The sequence below is a fragment of the Akebia trifoliata genome, chromosome 7, assembly GCF_017979445.1.
Source record: "Akebia trifoliata isolate Shusen 1 chromosome 7, ASM1797944v1, whole genome shotgun sequence".
Taxonomy (NCBI): domain Eukaryota; kingdom Viridiplantae; phylum Streptophyta; class Magnoliopsida; order Ranunculales; family Lardizabalaceae; genus Akebia; species Akebia trifoliata.
In genome coordinates this window covers 33,206,625-33,227,987 of record NC_141381.1, presented here as the reverse complement: position 1 = coordinate 33,227,987, position 21,363 = coordinate 33,206,625, and the positions used below count along the sequence as shown (strand labels likewise).

The following is a 21,363-nucleotide window of genomic DNA, read 5'->3' as shown; positions in this document are numbered from 1 at the left end:
TAGGGTAAAAGATTTTACATTCAATCTGAATAATCTTTCTCAAAAAAAAAAAATAAATAAATAAATAAATAAAGGATTTTAAAATTCAAGGGCTTTTTGGCTAGGGGTTGAAGATGATGGTATTTAAGTCACTTTGATTAGTCCATAATAGACCTAAGTCAAGGGTTATGTCATCAGTTTGAAATCACTAAGGGTATTTAAAATATTCACCAAAACAATAAGTATATCTAAATAAATCACCCAAAACAAATCAGGTTATATTGTCACGCCAATTTTTTTAATAACACCAATTATATATATATATCTACACACGTCCAACATGTTTTGTCCTACATGGGTTTGACGTTTTGGAATGAGCTGATTTTTGGTGAGGAGATCATCCTCACCAAAAATCAGCCCATTCCAAAACTTCTAACCCCATCACAAATGGTTTATAAATAATGGACAGTCCACAATTTTTCAACTTGTAAACATGGGGTTAGAAGTTTTGGAATGGACTGATTTTTGGTGAGGATGATCTCCTCACCAAAAATCAGCTCATTTCAAAACTTCTAACCCATGTAGGAAAAAACATGTTGGGCAAATTGTTAGGTAAAATGTTGGGTGCCGCGCCCTATATAGTTACCAAACAGGAAATTAAAGTACGGACACTAATTAAAGAAAGCACAAAAAACAAAAAGAGCATTTGCAACCTTTGATCACTTTTTTTTTTTTTTGCCTTCTTTCAATTACACTCTCACTAAAGGATATTACAAAATAAAATAAAAAGTGGAAAACGCTTTCCCACCCAACAATCATTGATAAAAATGATTTTTCCACCTTCTAATGTGATTCTCTATTGGTTATCTCCACCCCCAAAAACTAAAAATCAACTCTTTTTAAAATTTTCCTAGCACAACCAAACTGTGGAATTCATTTTTCGTAAATTCATATGCCTTTGAAAACATATTCCAAGCCATCATACAGACCCTGACTATGTTTGGATTGAGAGAAGTGGAGAGAAGAGAAACTCATTAAGAGAATATTAGAGAAGGGACGAGAAGAGAAGAGAAACTCAATTACTCTCCACCATGTTTGAATTGACAAGAGAGACTTTGGGATAATTTTGAAATTTTAAAATATCTTAGAAGACATGTAGGGGTAGAGATGGAATTATATAACATTTTAAAAGGGTTTTTCTCCATTTCTCTTCTCTTCTCCCCACTTTTGGAGAGAAAATTTACCTTTTTTTTTTCTCCACTTCTCTCAAATTATTTTCTCTTCTCTCCTCATTTAACAATCCAAACAAGAGAAATGAAAATAAATTCATTTATTTTCTCTTCTCTTCTCTCCACTTCTCTCAATCCAAACACAGCGAAATAATTGGAAAAGAGCCCAAATCCCTCAATAGCTTACTTTTAGAGAACATGAGGGTTATTTTGAAATAGCCCAAATCCCAAATTACATACAAAGAGACCACTTACATTGGTGATAGAGTGGTTGATCATGATGACACAGTTTTTGCAATATTGATTACATATAGAGGAATGAGGTGAGATGATACCTCCCTCCCATGTCTATTAGTTGTATATGTGTCTATGTATGTGTAGTCATAGACATCAAAAATCGCCGACCAAGAGAGAAGAGAAGGCCGTTCCCTCTATTTGTTAACATGGCGAAGCATCCAAGGTGGCATGAGTGTGTGTCGTGGTTCTGGTCGAGCACTTTCATCTTCACCACCATTGCCTCTTGGCTGATGAGGACCGCTGTATCACATACACATACATCCTACCAACCTTAGTACTCCCACACAAAAAAAATTCTTGATCAGATCATCACATATTGTGGACCCCCTGCTTTATAGTTTACACTAACCAATAGAATGCAAATTGATAAAATAGTTTAGGGTCATCGTACTTGGTTGATACTACATAACTTATCCATAAACTTGATTATAACCATTTTGAGCATTTCTATTGATAAAAAATAAGCCAGATTGATGATTTCTAGCCATTGGATTCAAGAATTTTTCTCATGAGCTTTTAAACAAGCCTAAGGGGGTTCAAATCCCATATTAAAAAATTCTCAAATGCAATAGCTCAAAAGCACCAATCAGGCTGATTTTGTGTGGGTCCACTAGATGGTGGGGTAAGGAGAGAGAGAGAGAGAGAGATGGTTACCCAATGTTTAGGGAGGGAAGTGTCTGTGATAGCAGGAAGGACGGCCCGTTTTGGCCTTGGTTTGGATGCTCCAAATGCCCCATCTGTTCCAGTGCCTTCTCTTTCTCCTTGAGCTATATATTTCAAGAATAAATAATATTTAAAGAGCAAATAATATGTAAAGACATCAATACTTTCCCTACGGAAATTGGGGCTTGAAAGGGAGCAGAATTTGCATGAATTAATACTCTAATAGAAGGAAAAAAAAAAGGAATACCTTCTTCCCTAGCTGGTTATTCTGCTCCTGCAGTGCCTTCTCCTGTCGCATACCCGCAACATGAAATCATGTATATAAAAAAAGAAGTGTAGAGAGAGAGATTGATCAATTTTATGACCACAAAACTTCTGTTTCCATAAACATACTGAAAACTTTGAGATAATATTAAAGAATGAGACATGGCATAGCTTTCAAAAAAGAGTCGAGAGAATGACTCGCCAGGTGGCATACTCAAATGACTCCATGACGTGACAGGTTCGGGAACTGTAGATCTGTATGCCTCGGGATACATGATTGCACTTCCCCATAAAAAAAGTGTATCCTGAGGCACACAGATCTACGGTTCTGAACTTATCCACATCATGGAGTCATTTGTGTACACCACTTGGCGATTCATATTATCAGGACTCTTAAAAAAACCATTGAGTTAACTAGTTAGCGAGTTTCAATTATTGATCTATAGATCTGTATGCCTCAGGATACACTTTTTTAAAGTGAAACCATAAGACCCCCAATGCTATAGGTTTGTAAGGTTGCATTTTCACACTGTTCTCTTCCAAGCACTTCACTAGAGCTTTTGCATTGATAAATGCCTAGAGATCAACTATTTATACTTTGTTATAGACTTCAATTTTTTTTTTCCCTAGTAAGTTTGACCAGGAAATGTGTCCAACAAGGTCATACCTTTCTCTGAAGCTCAGAAATGGATTCATACATGAGTTGGTTCTGCATGAAAAAGAAAATGTTTTTCTCATTAAAGTGTTACAAACTATGTCACACATCCAATAAACTATCTTCTCAACATATAAGATAATGTAAACTCACCCGTCTTGATCTTATCTGCTTCAGAGCATTATCGAGCTGATGCTCTAAATTTTGAAGCTCTTTGAGACTCATTGAGCTAAGTTCTTCTCCCATATAATACCTGAAACCATCAAAGCAAGATTGCTTTAATCCCATATTGAAGTTAATTTTATCTATTCAAACTCACTGACATGAAGTGTGCCAATACCTTTGGTTTTTCTGTAAAACCTCAATCTTTGCCTTTAGTTTGGTATATTCCAGAGACCAGTTTCCCTACACAATATTCAGTAAAGGGTTTAAAGAACTCCATAATTTTATCTAGGCCTTCAAGTAAATTGTTTGTTAGTAATTAATTCAGGAAAATATTAAACTCTCATTCACTAGTTATGAACTTGGCTCAAATGTTTTGTGATGTTAAGAATATTAGCTTCTTCTGTGCCATGACATACCTGTGATTCAATTTCAGTTGCAACAAGCTCCCTCTCAGCAAATGAATATCTCTCGTATCGCTCAAGGATTCTATCCATGCTGTTTCCAAAAGAAACCAAGGTTAGCATATACTGTATTTAAATGAAATCTTTCATCGTCTCATTAAAGCCTTAATACAAGGTTTTGGGGTGGGCTAAATGAATCATGTTCCTCCATCCCTAATGAGTTGTGCAATTAAGGAAACACATTGTTCCCGCCTTAACAGATTATCACTGTTTTTGACTTTGTGATGCATCATAAGCCACCAATCTAACAAAGTGGTTGATTGGAGAGTAGGATATATAGTGTTAGAAAGAACCTTAAGATCCGAAGTATAAATCAACAAGAATTCAAGAATCTCACAAGACACAAGAATACGTGGTTCGGTCAAAGCATCGACCTACATCCACGGGAGAAAACAGTGATTTCACTATATTAACTAAAGAAGAATTGGATTACAATTTCTCTCTGCCTCTCGTATATCTCTCACACACCTTTAAGATTTCATCTCTTACCCTTTATGTACTTAGGGTTACAAAGAGGTTAAACTGGTTGGATCTAAAAATCAAACCAAATGGTGGGGAAACCCCACACATTACCAATTAATGGGTCGTTAACGGATCATCAAAAGATCCAAGTTGAATCCACAATAACTCTCCATATACAAGAATAGAAGACATAACCCAACATATAGAAAAAGATTAAATTATGCATGATGAGAATAGTTTGTCATACAAGAATTCTGTTGCATGGAAGCGTAACAAGATTAAGGAAAATAACAAAACAAAAACACTATTTTTTTGATTTGGCAAATTGCCTACGTCCACGGAGGAGAGGGAGAACAAAATCAATTATCAACGATAAAGATTACAGACTCTTTGTCCACAGTAGCAAGGAAACTCACAAAGCAAAAAAATAAGAAACCCTACTAAAAAATACAATATATACCCAAAAAAAATTCGCCTCAGGGACACTGTACACTATGTATCGGGAAAGGTCACTTTTGATACTGCCTTGCCTCTTGAAGTTTAAGCCCAATAAGAATACTAGACATCTCACAACAAATTTCAATATTGCGGAAGAGAAGTTGAGGTTCCAATAGTTCGGATTATTCAATCAGGTATGTAATTTAAGTTTACGTTTGATTTTATAAGATCTAGATATATATATTTTTTTAATTTACTTGTAAGGCTCTAGATAAAGTATCAAAGACTGGAAATCAACTCCATTTTCAATTTGTTAGGTTTATTGGAAAGAGAGGAACATGCGCACGTTTAATGGAAGGAAAGCACCACGCAGGAATTAATCTTCAGTATTCTTGGTTTATTGTTTTTTGGTGTAAGCAGTTTAAGGATTTTAGAGGGGTTTTTTTTAAAGATTTTTTGTTTAGATGAGACAATTCTTTTCTTTGAGGACTCCTTGTCCTCTCATTAATTTAAATAAATAAATAAATAAAGACTTGTGTTTCTTGTGATGGGAATTGTTAATATTTCAACGAAGGGGCCATGGGTGAAGATGTGCCCAAGAGAAAACAAATAGAACAATAAAGAGCTGGTACTACTTATTCATGGACTGAGTGATCATATATCTCCATCTTGGTGGTTCAGAAGAAGATGAAACTAAATTTCCAAGAAAGAAAAGAAAATACTAAATCCATATAAATCTATGGTGGAAGCAAACATCATATGAGCAGAGAGTAGACTGCTTTGTAAATGGCCAAAGTAGGATATTAGGCGCAGTGGAACTTATTTTCACAGAGAAGATGTAGCACACTAAAGAGGCACAAATCACTATGTTAAATAGGAATGTAATTGGATCCAAGTTAAGTCCGGTGTGGAAACAAAAATGGCACCTACTACTCATTAGATGTCCGATAGATATTTGGATCAAGAAATGTTCATCCCTTCAATGTAGAACGTCGATCATCTTGGGATGTTGTTCAACTAATATCTGATAAGGAAAATGGGTCACAAATAAAGCAAGATTCAATGTCAAGTCCCAAGGTTTCTAACGTAAGAAGATTGTGGTCTTCCTCTTATAAGAAAAAAACTTGAATCCAAAAGCCCAAAGGAAAAAAAAAATAAGAAAAATAATTCTTCAAGAAAACTAATGTTATTAAAAGTCAGAAGAATGATAATAATCATCATAGCCGAAAAATATCTCTTACAATTGTTTGAATAGACTCTAAGACTTCTAATTTGAATCCACCAATTTTTATTTTATTTTTATGGGTAATTGTTTGATGTTGGTGGGCCTGCATCCTATATTAACAAATCTTACAAAAGTACATAATATTTTTTTTTTCTAATAACAATTCTTAAAATGACCTTTATTTTATTCAAAATGCTCATCATAACCAATATTGTAGATCTTGTCATTTTCTTCCTGAATTAATAATATAATAGTCGTTCTTATTTAAAATTCTGAACTTATTATTATTATTATTTTTTTGTAAATAAATTAAATTCATAAACGTGTTTGAAAAATAAGTTATTTGGAATGTTTTTTTTTATGTAAATGAGATCAGTGGTTAGTAATTGGTAGGGGAAGACAAATTTTGATTGCAAGTCATGGTATCAATACTCATAGATTTTAACCAACTTAGCAAGTTGGCACCTTCATATGAAATGACAATTCATATCAATTCTACTAAAGAAGTGTAGATCATATCTAAGAAAGCATATTGTATTTTCATAGGCCAAGGAACGAATTCTCTTGCTAAATTTCTCATTGTGTTGCATAGGGTGCGGCTCATTAATCTCAATGGCAAGAAGTTGTTAATAGAATCAGATTCGTCCCTTCTCGTTGGAGCTCTCAAAGGTAAGAGATTCCCTTGGTTTCATGAGCACATTGTGACTAAGTGTCTGTTCTTACTCAATGAGGTCGAATGGGACATAAGGCATGTTTTCAAAGAAGGGAATAATGTGGCTGAAGCTTTAGCGGTCTATGCCTCTTCATCTCGTTCTTCTGAGTCTTTTGACCTTGTATATAATCTTCCTTTAGTGGTAAGACCGGCTTTTATTGGAGACCAATTGAGTCTTCCAAATAACCGAGTTTTGTAATCCTCTTTTTAATATTATTGCTTGTTTATAAAATAAATTAAAAATTAAAAAAAAAAATTGAGAAAGCCTCAGGCCAACAAGTCAACTTAGAGAAGAGTAATTTATTCCTCCCATATTTTTTAACTCTTCTCGGATAGCTTCAATTGTCGAGACTCTAGGCTCCTCGAAAGGTTCACTCATTAAAAAAAAAACAACTCAAAAGTTGGAGAGTTGGAAGGGAAAATTTCTTCCTAGAGGAAGTTACCTCACACTTCTAAATTATGTCTTAACCTCTATTTTGGTCTACTTAACCTCAATCTTTTTTTTTTATAAGCAAAAATTTGATGATATTCTTGATGCACCAAAGCCAAAGTTGAGTCAAATTCAATAGCCCTTGTTAATTTAAAGTTCTTTATTTAATTATGAAGTTAGTTTTGTTAGTCAACTAGGAATCTTGTTTGAGCTAGGAGTCTTAGAGTCTATCGTTGTCTCTAAAAAGACCACACATAGTCACTAAAGAAAATAGAGTTTATTTTTATATTAAGAAATAAAGTGAAAGTTGGATTTTAGTTATTGAACCTAGTTTTTTGTTTTTTAGCGAGACCTATCAAAAGGGACCCTTTTCTTCTCCGTCTTCTTTTATATATCAAATATTCTGCAAATTTTGTGATCGATTATTATTAACAAAATTTGTGGTTGCATCAGAGTGGTATCAGAGCACATGGCGACCTGGCGAGGTAACAACCCATAAGGAGTCGAGAATCCACCATGGCAAGCGATATTCCATGATCTACAAAATTAGAACAGAGAACTCAAAGCAGATAATGACAATTTGACTACTAAAGAGACAAGGACTTTCAGATCACGATGATGGCAATGATTTGGATGATGCAGAAACTTCTTACGGAAGGTCCTAATCATCTCCGTGCTCTATGTGATGAGTCGATTTATCGAAACTTCGAAGGTCGAGAGAATAACCGTGCTAGAGAACAAATGAATGACTATGATATTAAATTGAATTTTCCTAAATTCCATGGGGATCTTCATCTAGAAGCATTCCTAAATTGGGTAAGTTCAGTTGAAAAATTCTTCAATTGGAAGGATCTCCTAGAAAATAAGAAGATGAAACTCGTTGGTACAAGATTACAAGGATTTTCTTCTTCTTGGTGGGATCAAGTTTAAGCATCATGGATAAGGAAAGGAAAAAAACATGGATTTCATCATGGGAGAAGCTAAAAACTAGACTACGTGAGAAGTTTCTACCCACAGATTACGAGCAGACTCTTTTCAACGAATTCTAGAATCTCTAACAAGACGACCGCATTGTGCAAGAGTACACTAAGGAATTTTATCACCTAAAGACCCACAACAACTTACAAGAAAGTGATGAATAGGTCGTGGCTCGTTATCGCAATGGCCTTCGTGTACTTATTCGAGATGAAATTGCTCTTCAATGGATTTTGAAAGTGCATGATGCCTATCAACAAAATGGTTGATTGGAGAGTAGGATATATAGTATTAGAAAAAACCCTAAGATTCGAAGTATAAATCAACAAGAATTCAAGAATCTCACAAGACACAAGATATATGTGGTTCGATCAAAACATCGACCTACGTCCATGGGGGAAAACGACGATTTCACAATATTAACCAAAGAAGAACTAGGTTGCAATTTCTTTCTGTCTCTCGTATATCTCTCACACACCTTTAGGGTTTCATCTCTTACCCTTTATATACTTAGGGTTACAAAGAGGTTAAACAGGTTGGATCCAAAAATCAAACCAAATGGGCCCAATATTTTGCCTAGGGGCTTTGCCCCCAGACCCCCGATAATGGTGGGGAAACCCCACACATTATCAATTAATGGGTCGTTAACAGATCATCAAAAGATTCGAGTTGAATCCACGACAACTCTCCATATACAAGAATAGAAGACATAACCCAACATATAGAAAAAGATTAAATTATGCATGATTAGAGCGGTTTGTCATACAAGAATTCTGTTGCGCAGAAGCGTAACAAGATTACAGAAAATATAAAAACAAATACACAATATTTTTTTGATTTGGAAATTGCCTATGTCCACGGAGGAGAGGGAGAACAAAATCAATTATCAACAATAAAGATTACAGACTCTTTATCCACAACAACAAGGAACCTCGCCAAGTGAAAACATAAGAAACCTTACTAGAAAATACAATATATACCTAAAAATTTCCCTTAGGGGCACTGTACTACGTATCGGGAAAGGTCCCTTTTGATACTGCCTTGCCTCTTGAAGTTCAACCCCAATAAGAATACCAGACATCTCACAAAAAATTTCAATATTGTAGAAGAGAAGTTGAGGGTCCAATAGTTCAGATTATTCAATCAGGTATGTAATTTAAGTTTACGTTTGATTTTATAAGATCTAGATTTTTTTTTTTTTTTGTAAATAAATTAAATTCATAAATGTGTTTGGAAAATAAATTATTTAGAATGTTTTTTATTTTTTTATTTTTTATGTAAATGAGATCAGTGGTTAGTAATTGGTAGGGGAAGACAAATTTTGATTGCAAGTCATGGTATCAATACTCATAGATTTTAACCAACTTAGCAAGTTGGCATCTTCATATGAAATGACAATACATATCAATTTCTACTAAAGAAGTGTAGATCATATCTAAGAAAGCATATTGTGTTTTCGTAGGCCAAGGAACGAATTCTCTTGCTAAATTTCTCATTGTGTTGTATAGGGTGCAGCTTATTAATCTCAATGGCAAGAAGTTGTTAATAGAATCAGATTCGTCCCTTCTCGTTGGAGCTCTCAAAGGTAGGAGATTCCCTTGGTTTCATGAACACATTGTGACTAAGTGTCTGCTCTTACTCAATGAGGTCGAATGGGACATAAGGCATGTTTTCAAAGAAGGGAATAATGTGGTTGAAGCGTTAACGGTTTATGCCTCTTCATCTTGTTCTTCTGAGTTTTTTTACCATGTAAATAATCTTCCTTTAGTGGTAAGACCGGCTTTTATTGGAGACCAATTGAGTCTTCCAAATAATCGAGTTTTGTAATCCTCTTTTTAATATTATTGCTTGTTTATAAAATAAAAAAAAAATTAAAAAAAAAATTGAGAAAGCCTCAGGCCAACAAGTCAACTTAGAGAAGAGTAATTTATTCCTCCCATATTTTTTTAACTCTTCTCGGATAGCTTCAATTGTCGAGACTCTAGGCTTCTCGAAAGGTTCACTCATCAAAAAAACAACTCAAAAGTTGGAGGGTTGGAAGGGAAAATTTCTTCCTAGAGGAAGTTGCCTTACACTTCTAAATTATGTCTTAACCTCTATTTTGGTCTACTTAACCTCAATCTTTTTATTTTTATTTTTATAAGCAAATATTTGATGATGATCTTGATTCACCAAAGCCAAAGCTGAGTCAAATTCAATAGCCCTTATTAATTTAAAGTTCTTTATTTAATTATGAAGTTAGTTTTGTTAGTCAACTAGGAATCTTGTTTGAGCTAGGAGTCTTAGAGTCTACCGTTGTCTATAAAAATACCACACATAGTCACTAAAGAAAATAGAGTTTATTTTTATATTAAGAAATAAAGTGAAAGTTGGATTTTAGTTATTGAACCTAGTTTTTTATTTTTTAGCGAGACCTATCAAAAGGGACCCTTTTCTTCTCCGTCTTCTTTTATATATCAAATATTCTACAAATTTTGTGATCAATTATTATTAACAAAATTTGTGGTTGCATCAGAATGGTATCAGAGCACATGGCGACCTGGCGAGGAAACAACCCACAAGGAGTCGAGAATCCACCATGGCAAGCAATATTCCATGATCTACAAAATTAGAACAGAGAACTCAAAGCAGATAATGACAATTTGACTACTAAAGAGACAAGGACTTTCAGATCACGATAATGGCAATGATTTGGATGATGCAGAAACTTCTTCAGAAGGTCCTAATCATCTCCGTGCTCTATGTGATGAGTCGATTTATCGAAACTTCAAAAGTCGAGAAAATAACCGTGCTAGAGAACAAATGAACGACTATGATATTAAATTGAATTTTCCAAAATTCCATGGGGATCTTCATCTAGAAGCATTCCTAAATTGGGTAAGTTCAGTTGAAAAATTCTTCAATTGGAAGGATCTCCTAGAAAATAAGAAGGTGAAACTCGTTGCTACAAGACTACAAGGATTTTCTTTTTCTTGGTGGGATCAAGTTTAAGCATCATGGATAAGGAAAGGAAAAAACATGGATTTCATCATGGGAGAAGCTAAAAATTAGACTATGTGAGAAGTTTCTACCTATAGATTACGAGCAGACTCTTTTCAACGAATTCTAGAATCTCCAACAAGGCGACCGCATTGTGCAAGAGTACACTAAGGAATTTTATCACCTAAAGACCCACAACAACTTACAAGAAAGTGATGAACATGTCGTGGCTCGTTACCGTAATGGCCTCTGTGTACTTATTCGAGACGAAATTACTCTTCAATGGATTTTAAAGCGCATGATGCCTATCAATTAGTGGTATAAGCAGAAGACATGCTGAAAAGGAGGAACAATCAACCATACTTCACTTATACTCCATAATCAATCATAGGAGGTCGTTCAATTGGTTGAGGCCAACTACCAAATCTTTCGACTCCTCCTAGAACGGTTCTAAAAGGCGCTGATAGGAGAACTATCAATACAGTTCCACATATTACTTGAGGTGGATGTCAAGCCGAGAACTCCAATCCCTATGTTCGACCGACTCCTTTCAATTGCTACCGTTGCGGAGAGCTTGGACATAGACCCAATGAATGTCCATTATGAAAGAATGTGAATTACATAGCACTAGAGAAGGAAGCATATGACTGTGAAGATGGCCAGTTCTGTAAAGAACAAATGCATGACGAGGAAGGAGTAGACGAGGAACAAGAGTTTATCATAGAAGTTGTAGATGCTCAAACATTGGTTATCCAACGTATTTTAATAGTTCCTCGAACCCCTTGCTTGTGAGGATTGGTTGTGAACCAATGTTTTTCGAGCACATTGTTTAGCAGACAGAAAGGCATGCAATGTGATCATTGACGGGAAAAGCCATGAGAATATAGTTTCAGAAGAGATGGTAGATAAGTTCCAACTGCAAATGGAAAGATAGTCAAGACTGTATCGGATTGGATGGTTTAAGAATGGGAATGAAATTCTGATAACTAAAAGATGCCTCATTCCATTTTTTATTCGTGCCTATGAAGACAAGTTTGGTGCGATGTGGTTCCCATGGATGCGTACAACTTGTTGTTAAGACGACTGTGGCAATTTGATCGACACACCATATATGATGGGTACGAAAACACCTACACATTAACACTTCATAAGAAAAAAAATCATATTTGTACCACTTAAGGAGGAATCGATATAGGAGGCCAAAATAGTAGAAGGACCTAACTTACTTAGTTTGAGTGAGTTTGAAGATACAATGCACAATGACGGGAGGATTTTTGTTCTAGTTGGGAAAGACTCGACACCATCGACATCCATTCCTAAAGAGTTAGAGGCTATGATGAAGGATTTCAGTGATATAATGCTAGAAGACTTATTATCAAACTTACCTCTAATGCGAGACATTCAACACCAGATTGACCTCATCCTAAGATCAAGCCTTCCAAATCAAGCAACTTACATGATGAGTTACAACGTCAAGTATCTGAACTTATACGAAAAGGCTTCATCTTAGAAAACATGAGTCCATGCGTTATTCCAGCCTTACTCACACTAAAGAAAGATAGATCGTGGAGGATGTGAATTAATAGCAGGGCTATCAACAAGATCATAGTGAAATACTGATTCTCGATTTTACGCCTAAATGACATGATTGACATATTAACATGAGCATGTATTTTTTCTAAAATTGATATTCGAAGTGGCTATTACCAAATCAGATTTCGATTGGGTGATGAATGCAAGACCACGTTCAAGACTCATAAAGGTTTATTCGAATGGCTAGTGGTGCCATTTGGACTTACTAATGCACTAAGCACGTTCATGCGCATGATGAATCACGTGTTGCAACCTCCATCAACAAGTTTGTTGTGGTGTATGTTGATGACATCCTTATCTACAATTGGAATCCAGAAGATCACCAAGATCATTTTCGTCAGGTACTCACCACATTATGATCGGAAAAATTATTTGTTAACTTGAAAAAGTGCATATTCATGACAAATAATTTAATATTTTTGGGCTATGTGGTATTGGCGGAGGGTATCCAAGTTGAAGTTGAAAAGGTGAACGCTATCATGGAATGGTCAACAGCTAGAAATATTGGTGAAGTCTTAAACTTTCATAGACTTGCCACGTTTTATAGGCATTTCATTAGAAAATTTAGTTCCTTGGTGGCTCCTATAACAAATTGCGTGAAGAAAGGTATATTTGTTTGGAAGCCAGAAGCTCAACAAAGTTTCGATTGTGTTAAAGAAAAGATGAGTTTAGCACTAGTGCTCGCTACACTAGACTTTGACAAAATATTTGAAGTTGGGTGTAATGCTTCACATATTGGAATTGGTGCCGTACTTAGCCAAGAAGGAAAATCAATTGCCTTTTTCAACGAGAAATTGAACGATACTCGAAAATGGTATTCAACATTTAATATCGAATTCTATGCAATCATTGAAGCACTTCGTTATTGGTGACTTACCTGATTCAACGGGAATTTATCCTTTACTCAGATCATAAGTCTCTAAAGTTCATCAATGGGCAACACAAACTCAACTGGCGACATGCCAAATGGGTCTCTTTCTTACAAGAATACACTTTTGTGTTGCGCCATAAAACAGGGAGTCAAAATCGTGTGGTTGATACATTGAGTAGAAAAACTGTCAAGTTAGGGACAATACAAGTAGAAATTATCGGGTTTGATGTACTCAAAGATCTTCATGCGAAAGACATTTTTTTCAAGATACATTTGAAAGATGAATTACAAAATATAATTTATAGTCGGGATTTCTTTCCAAAGGAAACCGTTATGTATTCTCGAAATTTCTCTACGTCATGCTATCATTACAGAACTACATTCAGGAGAGTTAGCTAGGCATTTCGATCATGATAAAACCTTAGCACTTGTTTAAGATAAATACTATTGGCCAAAGCTTCGTCGAGACGTTATACGGTTCGTTGAAAGGTATTGGATATGTCAAATTTCTAAGGGACATGCACAAAATATGGGACTGTATACACCTTGACCAGTTCCAGAAGCCCCATCCATGGGAAGATGTCAGCATGGATTTTGTGCTAGATTTACCTCGTACTCAGTGTAGAGTTGACTCGATCATGGTAGTAGTTGACCGATTCTCTAAAATGACCCACTTCGTGGCTTGTAAAAAGGCCATGGATACAAGTCATGTTGCTTATCTATACTTTAAGGAGATTGTGTGGCTTCATGGTGTCCCAAAGACAATCACTTCTGATCGAGACATAAAATTTATGAGTCATTTTTGACGAACTTTATAGGCAAAACTAGGGACCAAATTGCAGTTCTCTAGTGTGTATCATCCACAAACAGATGGACAAACGGAGGTGACAAATCAAAGCCTATGTAATCTTTTAAGAAACCTTGCAGGTGATCGTGTCAAACAATGGGATCTTGCTCTATCTCAAGCCGAATTTACTTAGAATAGTTTGACTAATCGATCTACGGGAAAATCACCCTTTGAAATTGTGTATGGACGGATACCAAATAATGTTCTTATTTTGGTTCCATTACCTACTACAAAATGGGTGAGTGGAGATGCAGAGACCCCTATTGCTAACGTCAAAGAAATTCACAATGAAATTCAAAAAAGTTTAGAAAAGAAAAATATGGAATATAAGGTAGCGGTAGACATGCATTGAAGACAAAAGATATTTCAAGAAGGTGATTTGGTCAAGGATTATTTGTGTAAAGAAAGGTTTCCAGTGGGGACATACAATAAGTTGAAATACAAGAAGATTAGATCGTGTAAAATTCTTCGAAAGATTAATGATAATGCCTATCACATTGAACTTCTTCAAGAGTTTGACATTTCACCAATATTCAATGTTTTAGGTCTATACACATCATGGGGAAATCGATGAGAAAAAAGATTATCAATGCACGAATTCGTTGGGGGTTCGAATTCTCTCCAACTGGGGGAAAATGATGACGTTTTTGATGCACCAAAGCCAAAGTCGAGTCAAATTCAAGATTCGCTGTTAATTTAAAGTTCTTTATTGAGTTGTTCTGTGTAGGATTAGAATTTTGTTCGTAGTAGAGTCATGTTAGCATCACAAGTCTTTATTTTATTTAATTATGAAGTTAGTTTTGTTAATCAACTAGGAATCTTGTTTGAGCTAGGAGTCTTAGAGTCTATTGTTGTCTATAAAAAGACCACACATGGTCAGTATAGAAAACATAGTTTATTTTTATATTAAGAAATAAAGTGAAAGTTGTGTTTTAGTTACAGAACCTAGTTTTTTTTTTTTGGGCAAAACCTTTCAAAAAGGACCCTTTTCTTCTTTGTCTTCTTTGATATATCAAATATTCTGTAGATTTTGTGGTCAATTATTAACAGAATTTGTGGCTGCATCAACGTTTATTAATAAGAAGAGGACAAGAAGTCTTCAAAGAAAACAAGGGAAGGGAGGAAGATAACAACAAAGCGATAACTCCCTAATTATATTTTCCCATCTAAATAGAAAATCTTCAAAAAATAAATCCCTACACTCCTTGAATTGCTAACATCAAAGGAATAACAAACCAAGAATACTAAAGATAAGCTCTTGCATGGTACTTTTCTTTCCCTCAAACGCACGTAAGTTCCTCTATTTCCACAAGCCCTAACAAATCGCAAACTTGGTGAACTTATATAAAATCTTCCACCTACCAGAAAAGGAGTGAACCTTCCAACTAAAAAGAAGAGGAACAACAGAACTCGAAAAACACCATGAAACCTCAAACAAGGAGAGAAAATAAAACAAATGCCAATGACCACCTCACAATGAATAAGAATATGATCCATCGACTCACCACTAGACTTACTCAAGTAACAAAAATCAATCAAAACGAGGCCTTTGCATCTAAGATAGTTGATTGTCGGTAACTTATTCAAAGCCACCAACCACATAAAAAAAAATAGACGCTTTAAAAGGAACCTTAGAAGTCCAAAGCAATGAAAATTGAAAGCAAACCTCAATATTGTCTTTAAGAAGCTAGTAAAAAGACCTAACCGAGAAGCGATCATCATCATTCCCTTTCCAAATTCGATGATCCGTTCTATCCATCGAAGGACCGTAGAGGCTAGTAAATCTAAGATAGAGATGGCATCCTCAATCTCCCAAACGTTCAGTTTACTTCTAAGATCAAGATCCCAAGACTCTCACCTCTCATTATTAATAAAAAGGGTAGAGACAATCTACTCTCAATCTTGTTTTGTTAAAAAAAATTAGTTAAAAAGAGGTTGGAAATAAGCCATATTTAGTGGCTTGGAAAAAAAAAATTGTAGACCAAAAACCGTGGGAGGATTGGGGGCTAGACAAGTTGAAGACATTCATAAAACAGGAATTATTCAACTTTGTTGGAGAATTATGATGGGAAAAGGTTAGTGGGTCAACTACTTAAAGAACAAGTATGCACTTAATGGAAATGTCATAAAGAACAATTATGATGGAATTCTAGAGGCAAGTTTGAAGTTACCGGCTAAAAAATATGGAGAAATGTCAGAAATTGGATGCATCATATAGCTCTCCAATCTAAATGGTTACTGTCAAAAGGTACAAACATCACCCTTTTTCTTCATAATTGGAGGGGTGATGGACCTTTGATTGCTCGATTTCCCAACAGTAACCCAAAGATCTTTTTAGCAGATGTTTGGAAAGATAGACAATGGTTGGAAACTAATTGGTTTGGATGGAATCGCCTTCCGGTGTCTCCTCTATGAAAATGACATGGGACTCAATCTGTCTGCAATCACAACAGCATCATCAGTGGTAGCCCATTTGGAATTCTCCAGTGCCTACAAAAATCAAGATTTTTGCGTGGAAGGTAGCATCAGAAGTTTGTTCGGTTGATACAGTGAGAAAGAGATGGAATTTGCAGTTTGCCACACAATGTTCCTTCTGTGGAAAATCAGAAGAGTCCATCAAGCATCTCCTCTTCGATTGTGGTTGAGGATTCCCCATATTCGGCATGTAAAATAATCTTCTCTTATTAATACAGTTTCACTTAGTAAAAAAAAAATGCGAATATTCTTCCATAATGGCATGAATTGTAGGCTTAAATTGAAGGATACAAAATACTTTCCCTCTTCCCATTTAGGAAAAGCATTTGCCACTAAATGAAAAATTGGTCAAGTGCTAATGTTTCTATCTAATTTTAACCTATCTCATACCCAAAACCATCTCTTGATCTCTTCCCACTTACCTAAATGAAGGTTCCTCTCCATTCAATACGATCCCAATTAACCTAAACTCCACCTGATAAATTTCAAATCAACTCCGAGTTTTTGAGTTTCAGAAATTGAAATAATCCCTATATGGTCTGATCCTTGATCACACAAGTAGTTTTAGTATCCAAAAAGTAAGAACAGATATGTTATCAAATAGAAGATGAATTGTACAATTATATTCAAGTTGGAGTTATTGAAGATTTATAAAATCAACTTTCTACAAATTTTAAAATTGGCAGACTCCTTAATAATAGCTGAATAACCTATCAAAATAGTAAATAATGAAGCTACAAATGGGAAATTGATACAATAAGGAAGGTGATCTCATTTGATAGGCCTCTCTACTATAGAAATAGGGTTTTAAAATTGTGTTTCGCATGACACTGATTTGGGTGCATATTGCATAACACACAAAGTTATTTTGACGCACAGAATTAAAGACAAAGCAGTTCTTCGGCATATAAAGTATTCTAAAGAAAGCAAACCTAGCTAAAAGGAGACATGTTATGGCTCTGTTGATTTAGGGTTAGAGACAAATTTCTAAACGGAAAAGTAGAAATTTTAATTTTGCATGGGTCGAAGGGAAAGCAAACCTAATAGCATTGACCACAAAAATACCTTGCTTTGTTTGTGTTTAGACAAACTGGTACCACTTCTAAATGGTTGAAGGCCTTAAAAGCTTTGTAGCTCATCCATTTGAAGGATTGAGAAGAGAAACATTCATCTAACTGCAAAATTTTCATACTTCCCTTGAGAATCAGACTTCTGAACCCTTTACTGAAGGTGCCATCTTGCTAAGTTGGTTAAAGTTTGTGAGTGTTAATAACGCAACCTGGTTCAAAACCCACCTTCACCTACTAATTACAGACCTCTAATCTGCTTCAATATATTGGGAAAAAAAAAGATTTTGAACTCTTTACTCATCTAAGGATTTTATATGGATTCTCTCTGGATAATGGGAGAACTTCTGGATGCTTTGTCATTGGCTTGATCTAATAATCTTTGCAAAGTAGATAAGCAACAGGAGTTGAACCCCTTTGGTTATTCTTCACTTAAGATGGTTTGTGAACGCCTTCCATCACGATATACAGTCACAACAATATGTTTGAATTCTCTTTCATTTTTGTTATATGACAATCTAAGGAAATATGTCCTAAAATGGTTTTAGAACAACATTTGATCAGCTTAGACAGTTTTTGCTAGTAATGTTCGGACTAGATTTTTTGGTAGTGTTTATTTAAGCATCATTTGGGCTTCTTTGAGGTCTATGATATAGTAGAAGAAAGATGTAGGAATGTAAATAATATAGATGAACATTCCCAAAACAAAAGTAAACCCAGGTTTACTTACCCAATCCTTATTGACTAAGCCAATGCAATCTAATCAAACCATTTTACTAGTAAACCTTACCATCGATCCTTGATTATCGCCCTTCCCCGCAAAGGAAAAAAAAAAAAAGAGAGAGAGGGAACACTAACATGTGGTGACTAAGAAGTCAAATAAATGGGGACTAAAACAAATCAAATTGTGAAAATTTAAAGGAATGTTGCCGACTTATCAAAGATGTGTCTTAGGATAGATCGTCATATAGATATGTGTTTAGTTAAGGATAAGTCAAGTGTTCTAAACCCCACGAAAAAATGCATTCCTTGGGGCCACTCTCTAGGGTCTGGTTGACCCTTGACTTAACTAGTTGCACGTAGGACTTTTCGAGGGGGCGGTGCGTGTGATTGTGGGATTAGTCTCATCCGAAGGGTGGAGATACCCACCATAAGAAAAAGAAAAAAAAATGTGTTCGGTTGTATTTGAGGATGCTCTCGTGATAGAATACATTCCTAATCATTCTTCAAAATCCTTGCCTCCGATGGAAGGATGTGAATCCAACAGTTAAAGGTTGACATTGAATTAATTGCCATAATCATTGATAAAAACTTACGAGGAAAATGTCAATTATATCACTAAGAACATTCAAGACACAATGCAAGAAGCAAATGAATTCATGCTACCATCGAACATTGAGATGTATGGAATTAAGTGAATTAATTTTGAGAAGCACCAACTATGAGGGATACTTTGCTTAAAAAATTCATGTCAAAATAGATGTAGTGTAAAGTACCTAACTATTAGGAGTAGGGATCATGGTAATATTATAGATTGATTACATAACAATAAGAATAATTGATAGGGATTAGGTTTAGTGGAGAAATTGGATTTCAATTTAAATTATGATTATTTTGAATTTGACGTGAAATAAGATTAGTTGGTTTGAGAATCTATATAATAAAACACAACTTTAGGTCTCATTCCAACTATGGTTATTGGGAATAAATGTCCCATCAAGCTAAAGTAGGGTGGGAATCCCCACCAAGTATAATGTTTCATTGAGATGAGTATTACATGCTTATAAAAATAGATCAATTAAAAGAACAAAAAAAAAAATCTTTCAATAAATTAAAGATATCTAGTCTTGCATTTCATTTAGAAGATATAGTTATTTCCTTAACAAAAAGTCTCATCTCCTTCTCCAATGATATTCATTATTTCTTGAAAGAATAATTTTCGACAAATTAAACTTCTATCTTAAGTGATTGTAGTTGGATAACTCCTTTACAAGAGTAACATGTATAGGAACAAGAATAATATCTTATCCTCCCCCATCATACCCGTGTTACCTCAAAATAAGTGATAATGTATAATATTAAAGAATCAAACATTAATAGATGGTGAGTTAACACAAATTTATCATAAAGTTGGGGTAAATCATAACATGTCATTATGGGATACATTTAGAAGATTTGAAGCCACAATTAAAGACTCGCAGCCAGCACCAATACAAAAAAACCTTAATAGCCAATACTTATTTATAATGATGTGCTTCTTAGTGCCACGAATCCTACTAGAAAGCGAATAAATCAAGTAAAATGTCAAGGGTTAGCTACACTTATACATGAGAGAGAGAAATGTAGTTAATTTATTCAATTTTTATTAAAAAGGATTGTTGAAATATCTTCAAAAACTATCACAAAATTTTTTATTTGACCATGTTTTGTCAATGAGAAAAAAAATTGGTTTATAAGTAATAGCTTTTACTATTTAAAATCTCATATATAAGCGACAGATGAGACTTCTACTGTACTCTGAAATAACTATTTAGTACTCCTTACGAATCTCAAGTGGTACAGATAGACGTACTGGCCTACGTGCTTGTGACACGTTTCGATCTCTTAATCAAAATAGAGACAAAGATCCTACTCTCTAACCTACGCACGTCACCTTACTGTCTTAACCCACACATTTCCCCGTATAGATGCAGTTGTCACTGCGAGAGGGAGAGAGCAAATCCCCTCAGGATTTGCTGTCAAGAAATGCGATGATGTTGAGCTGTTAAATCAACCAGAAATCGCCACGTTATCTAGGGTTTCTTACCGAAGAAGAGAAACAAAATTAATGAAGCATGTGTTGAGAGATAGAAGTGGGAACGCAAGATCTATAATTAGTTAAGTCAGACTTGTTCAACTAAAATCCAGACAGTTTCCTCTCCAATCGCAACTCAAGTTCACAAAATCAAAAGTAGTAAAAAAAAGAAAGAAAGATAGAAAGAAAGGAGGAGAAGAAACAACCATTTTTTGCATGATTTCTATATAAAGTAACCCTAAAATATGGACTGTTTTGCAATTATATCTTAGGAGATGTTATATTAAGCCCACTTATGATTTGACTCATTAATACTATAAAATATTATTCTCTCTGTAGAAACACTTATTTATCAATAAATTCCTAAAAAATAGTGAAAAATAAAAAGAGATAGATACATAGAGTTAAAGATGAAGAAGATACATGAAACTTTCAAATATTAATAAATTTAGTTCAAATGAAGTTCAAAAAGTCTCATATATTGTTTATGAGATATAAACAAGAAAAACACAGAAAAATTTGAAAGAATTTGAGAAATTATTACCCGGAATCAGTGGAGTACTCATAGAGCTTTCCTTTACTTGAAAAAATAATCAAAGAGACATCAGCATCGCAAAGAACTGAGATCTCATGAGCTTTCTTCATTAATCCTGACTTTCGTTTCGAAAACGTAACTTGTCGATTGATCTTATTTTCGATCCGCTTCAACTGAACCTTACCTCTCCCCATTATTTTTCTCTCTTTTTTTTCAAAAATCTCACAAAGATAGGGAGAGGAAAAAA

The 21,363-nt window shown here is 34.8% G+C and overlaps 1 protein-coding gene across 1 annotated transcript; it reads right to left on the bottom strand.

Moving 5' to 3' along the window:
* Positions 1-1,418: 1,418 nt before the first annotated feature.
* On the bottom strand, positions 1,419-21,363 carry LOC147399246 (agamous-like MADS-box protein AP1). Its single transcript, XM_086449049.1, has 8 exons — positions 21,126-21,363; positions 3,669-3,747; positions 3,428-3,492; positions 3,241-3,340; positions 3,100-3,141; positions 2,416-2,457; positions 2,160-2,272; positions 1,419-1,745 (listed from the first exon to the last, which is right to left on the bottom strand). The coding sequence occupies exons 1-8, from the start codon at positions 21,308-21,310 to the stop codon at positions 1,640-1,642; spliced, it is 732 nt and encodes a 243-aa protein (XP_086305175.1). The 5' UTR covers positions 21,311-21,363; the 3' UTR covers positions 1,419-1,639.

Bases quoted from the DNA above. Each gene is read 5' to 3' on its own strand.
- LOC147399246 (XM_086449049.1), bottom strand. From the start codon at position 21,310: ATGGGGAGAGGTAAGGTTCAGTTGAAGCGGATCGAAAATAAGATCAAT. The intron at 3,493-3,668 runs GTATGTCATGGC...AATATTGTGTAG, and splicing joins CAACTGAAATTGAATCACAG to GGAAACTGGTCTCTGGAATA. The intron at 2,458-3,099 runs GTATGACCTTGT...GGTATGCGACAG, and splicing joins TTTCTGAGCTTCAGAGAAAG to GAGAAGGCACTGCAGGAGCA.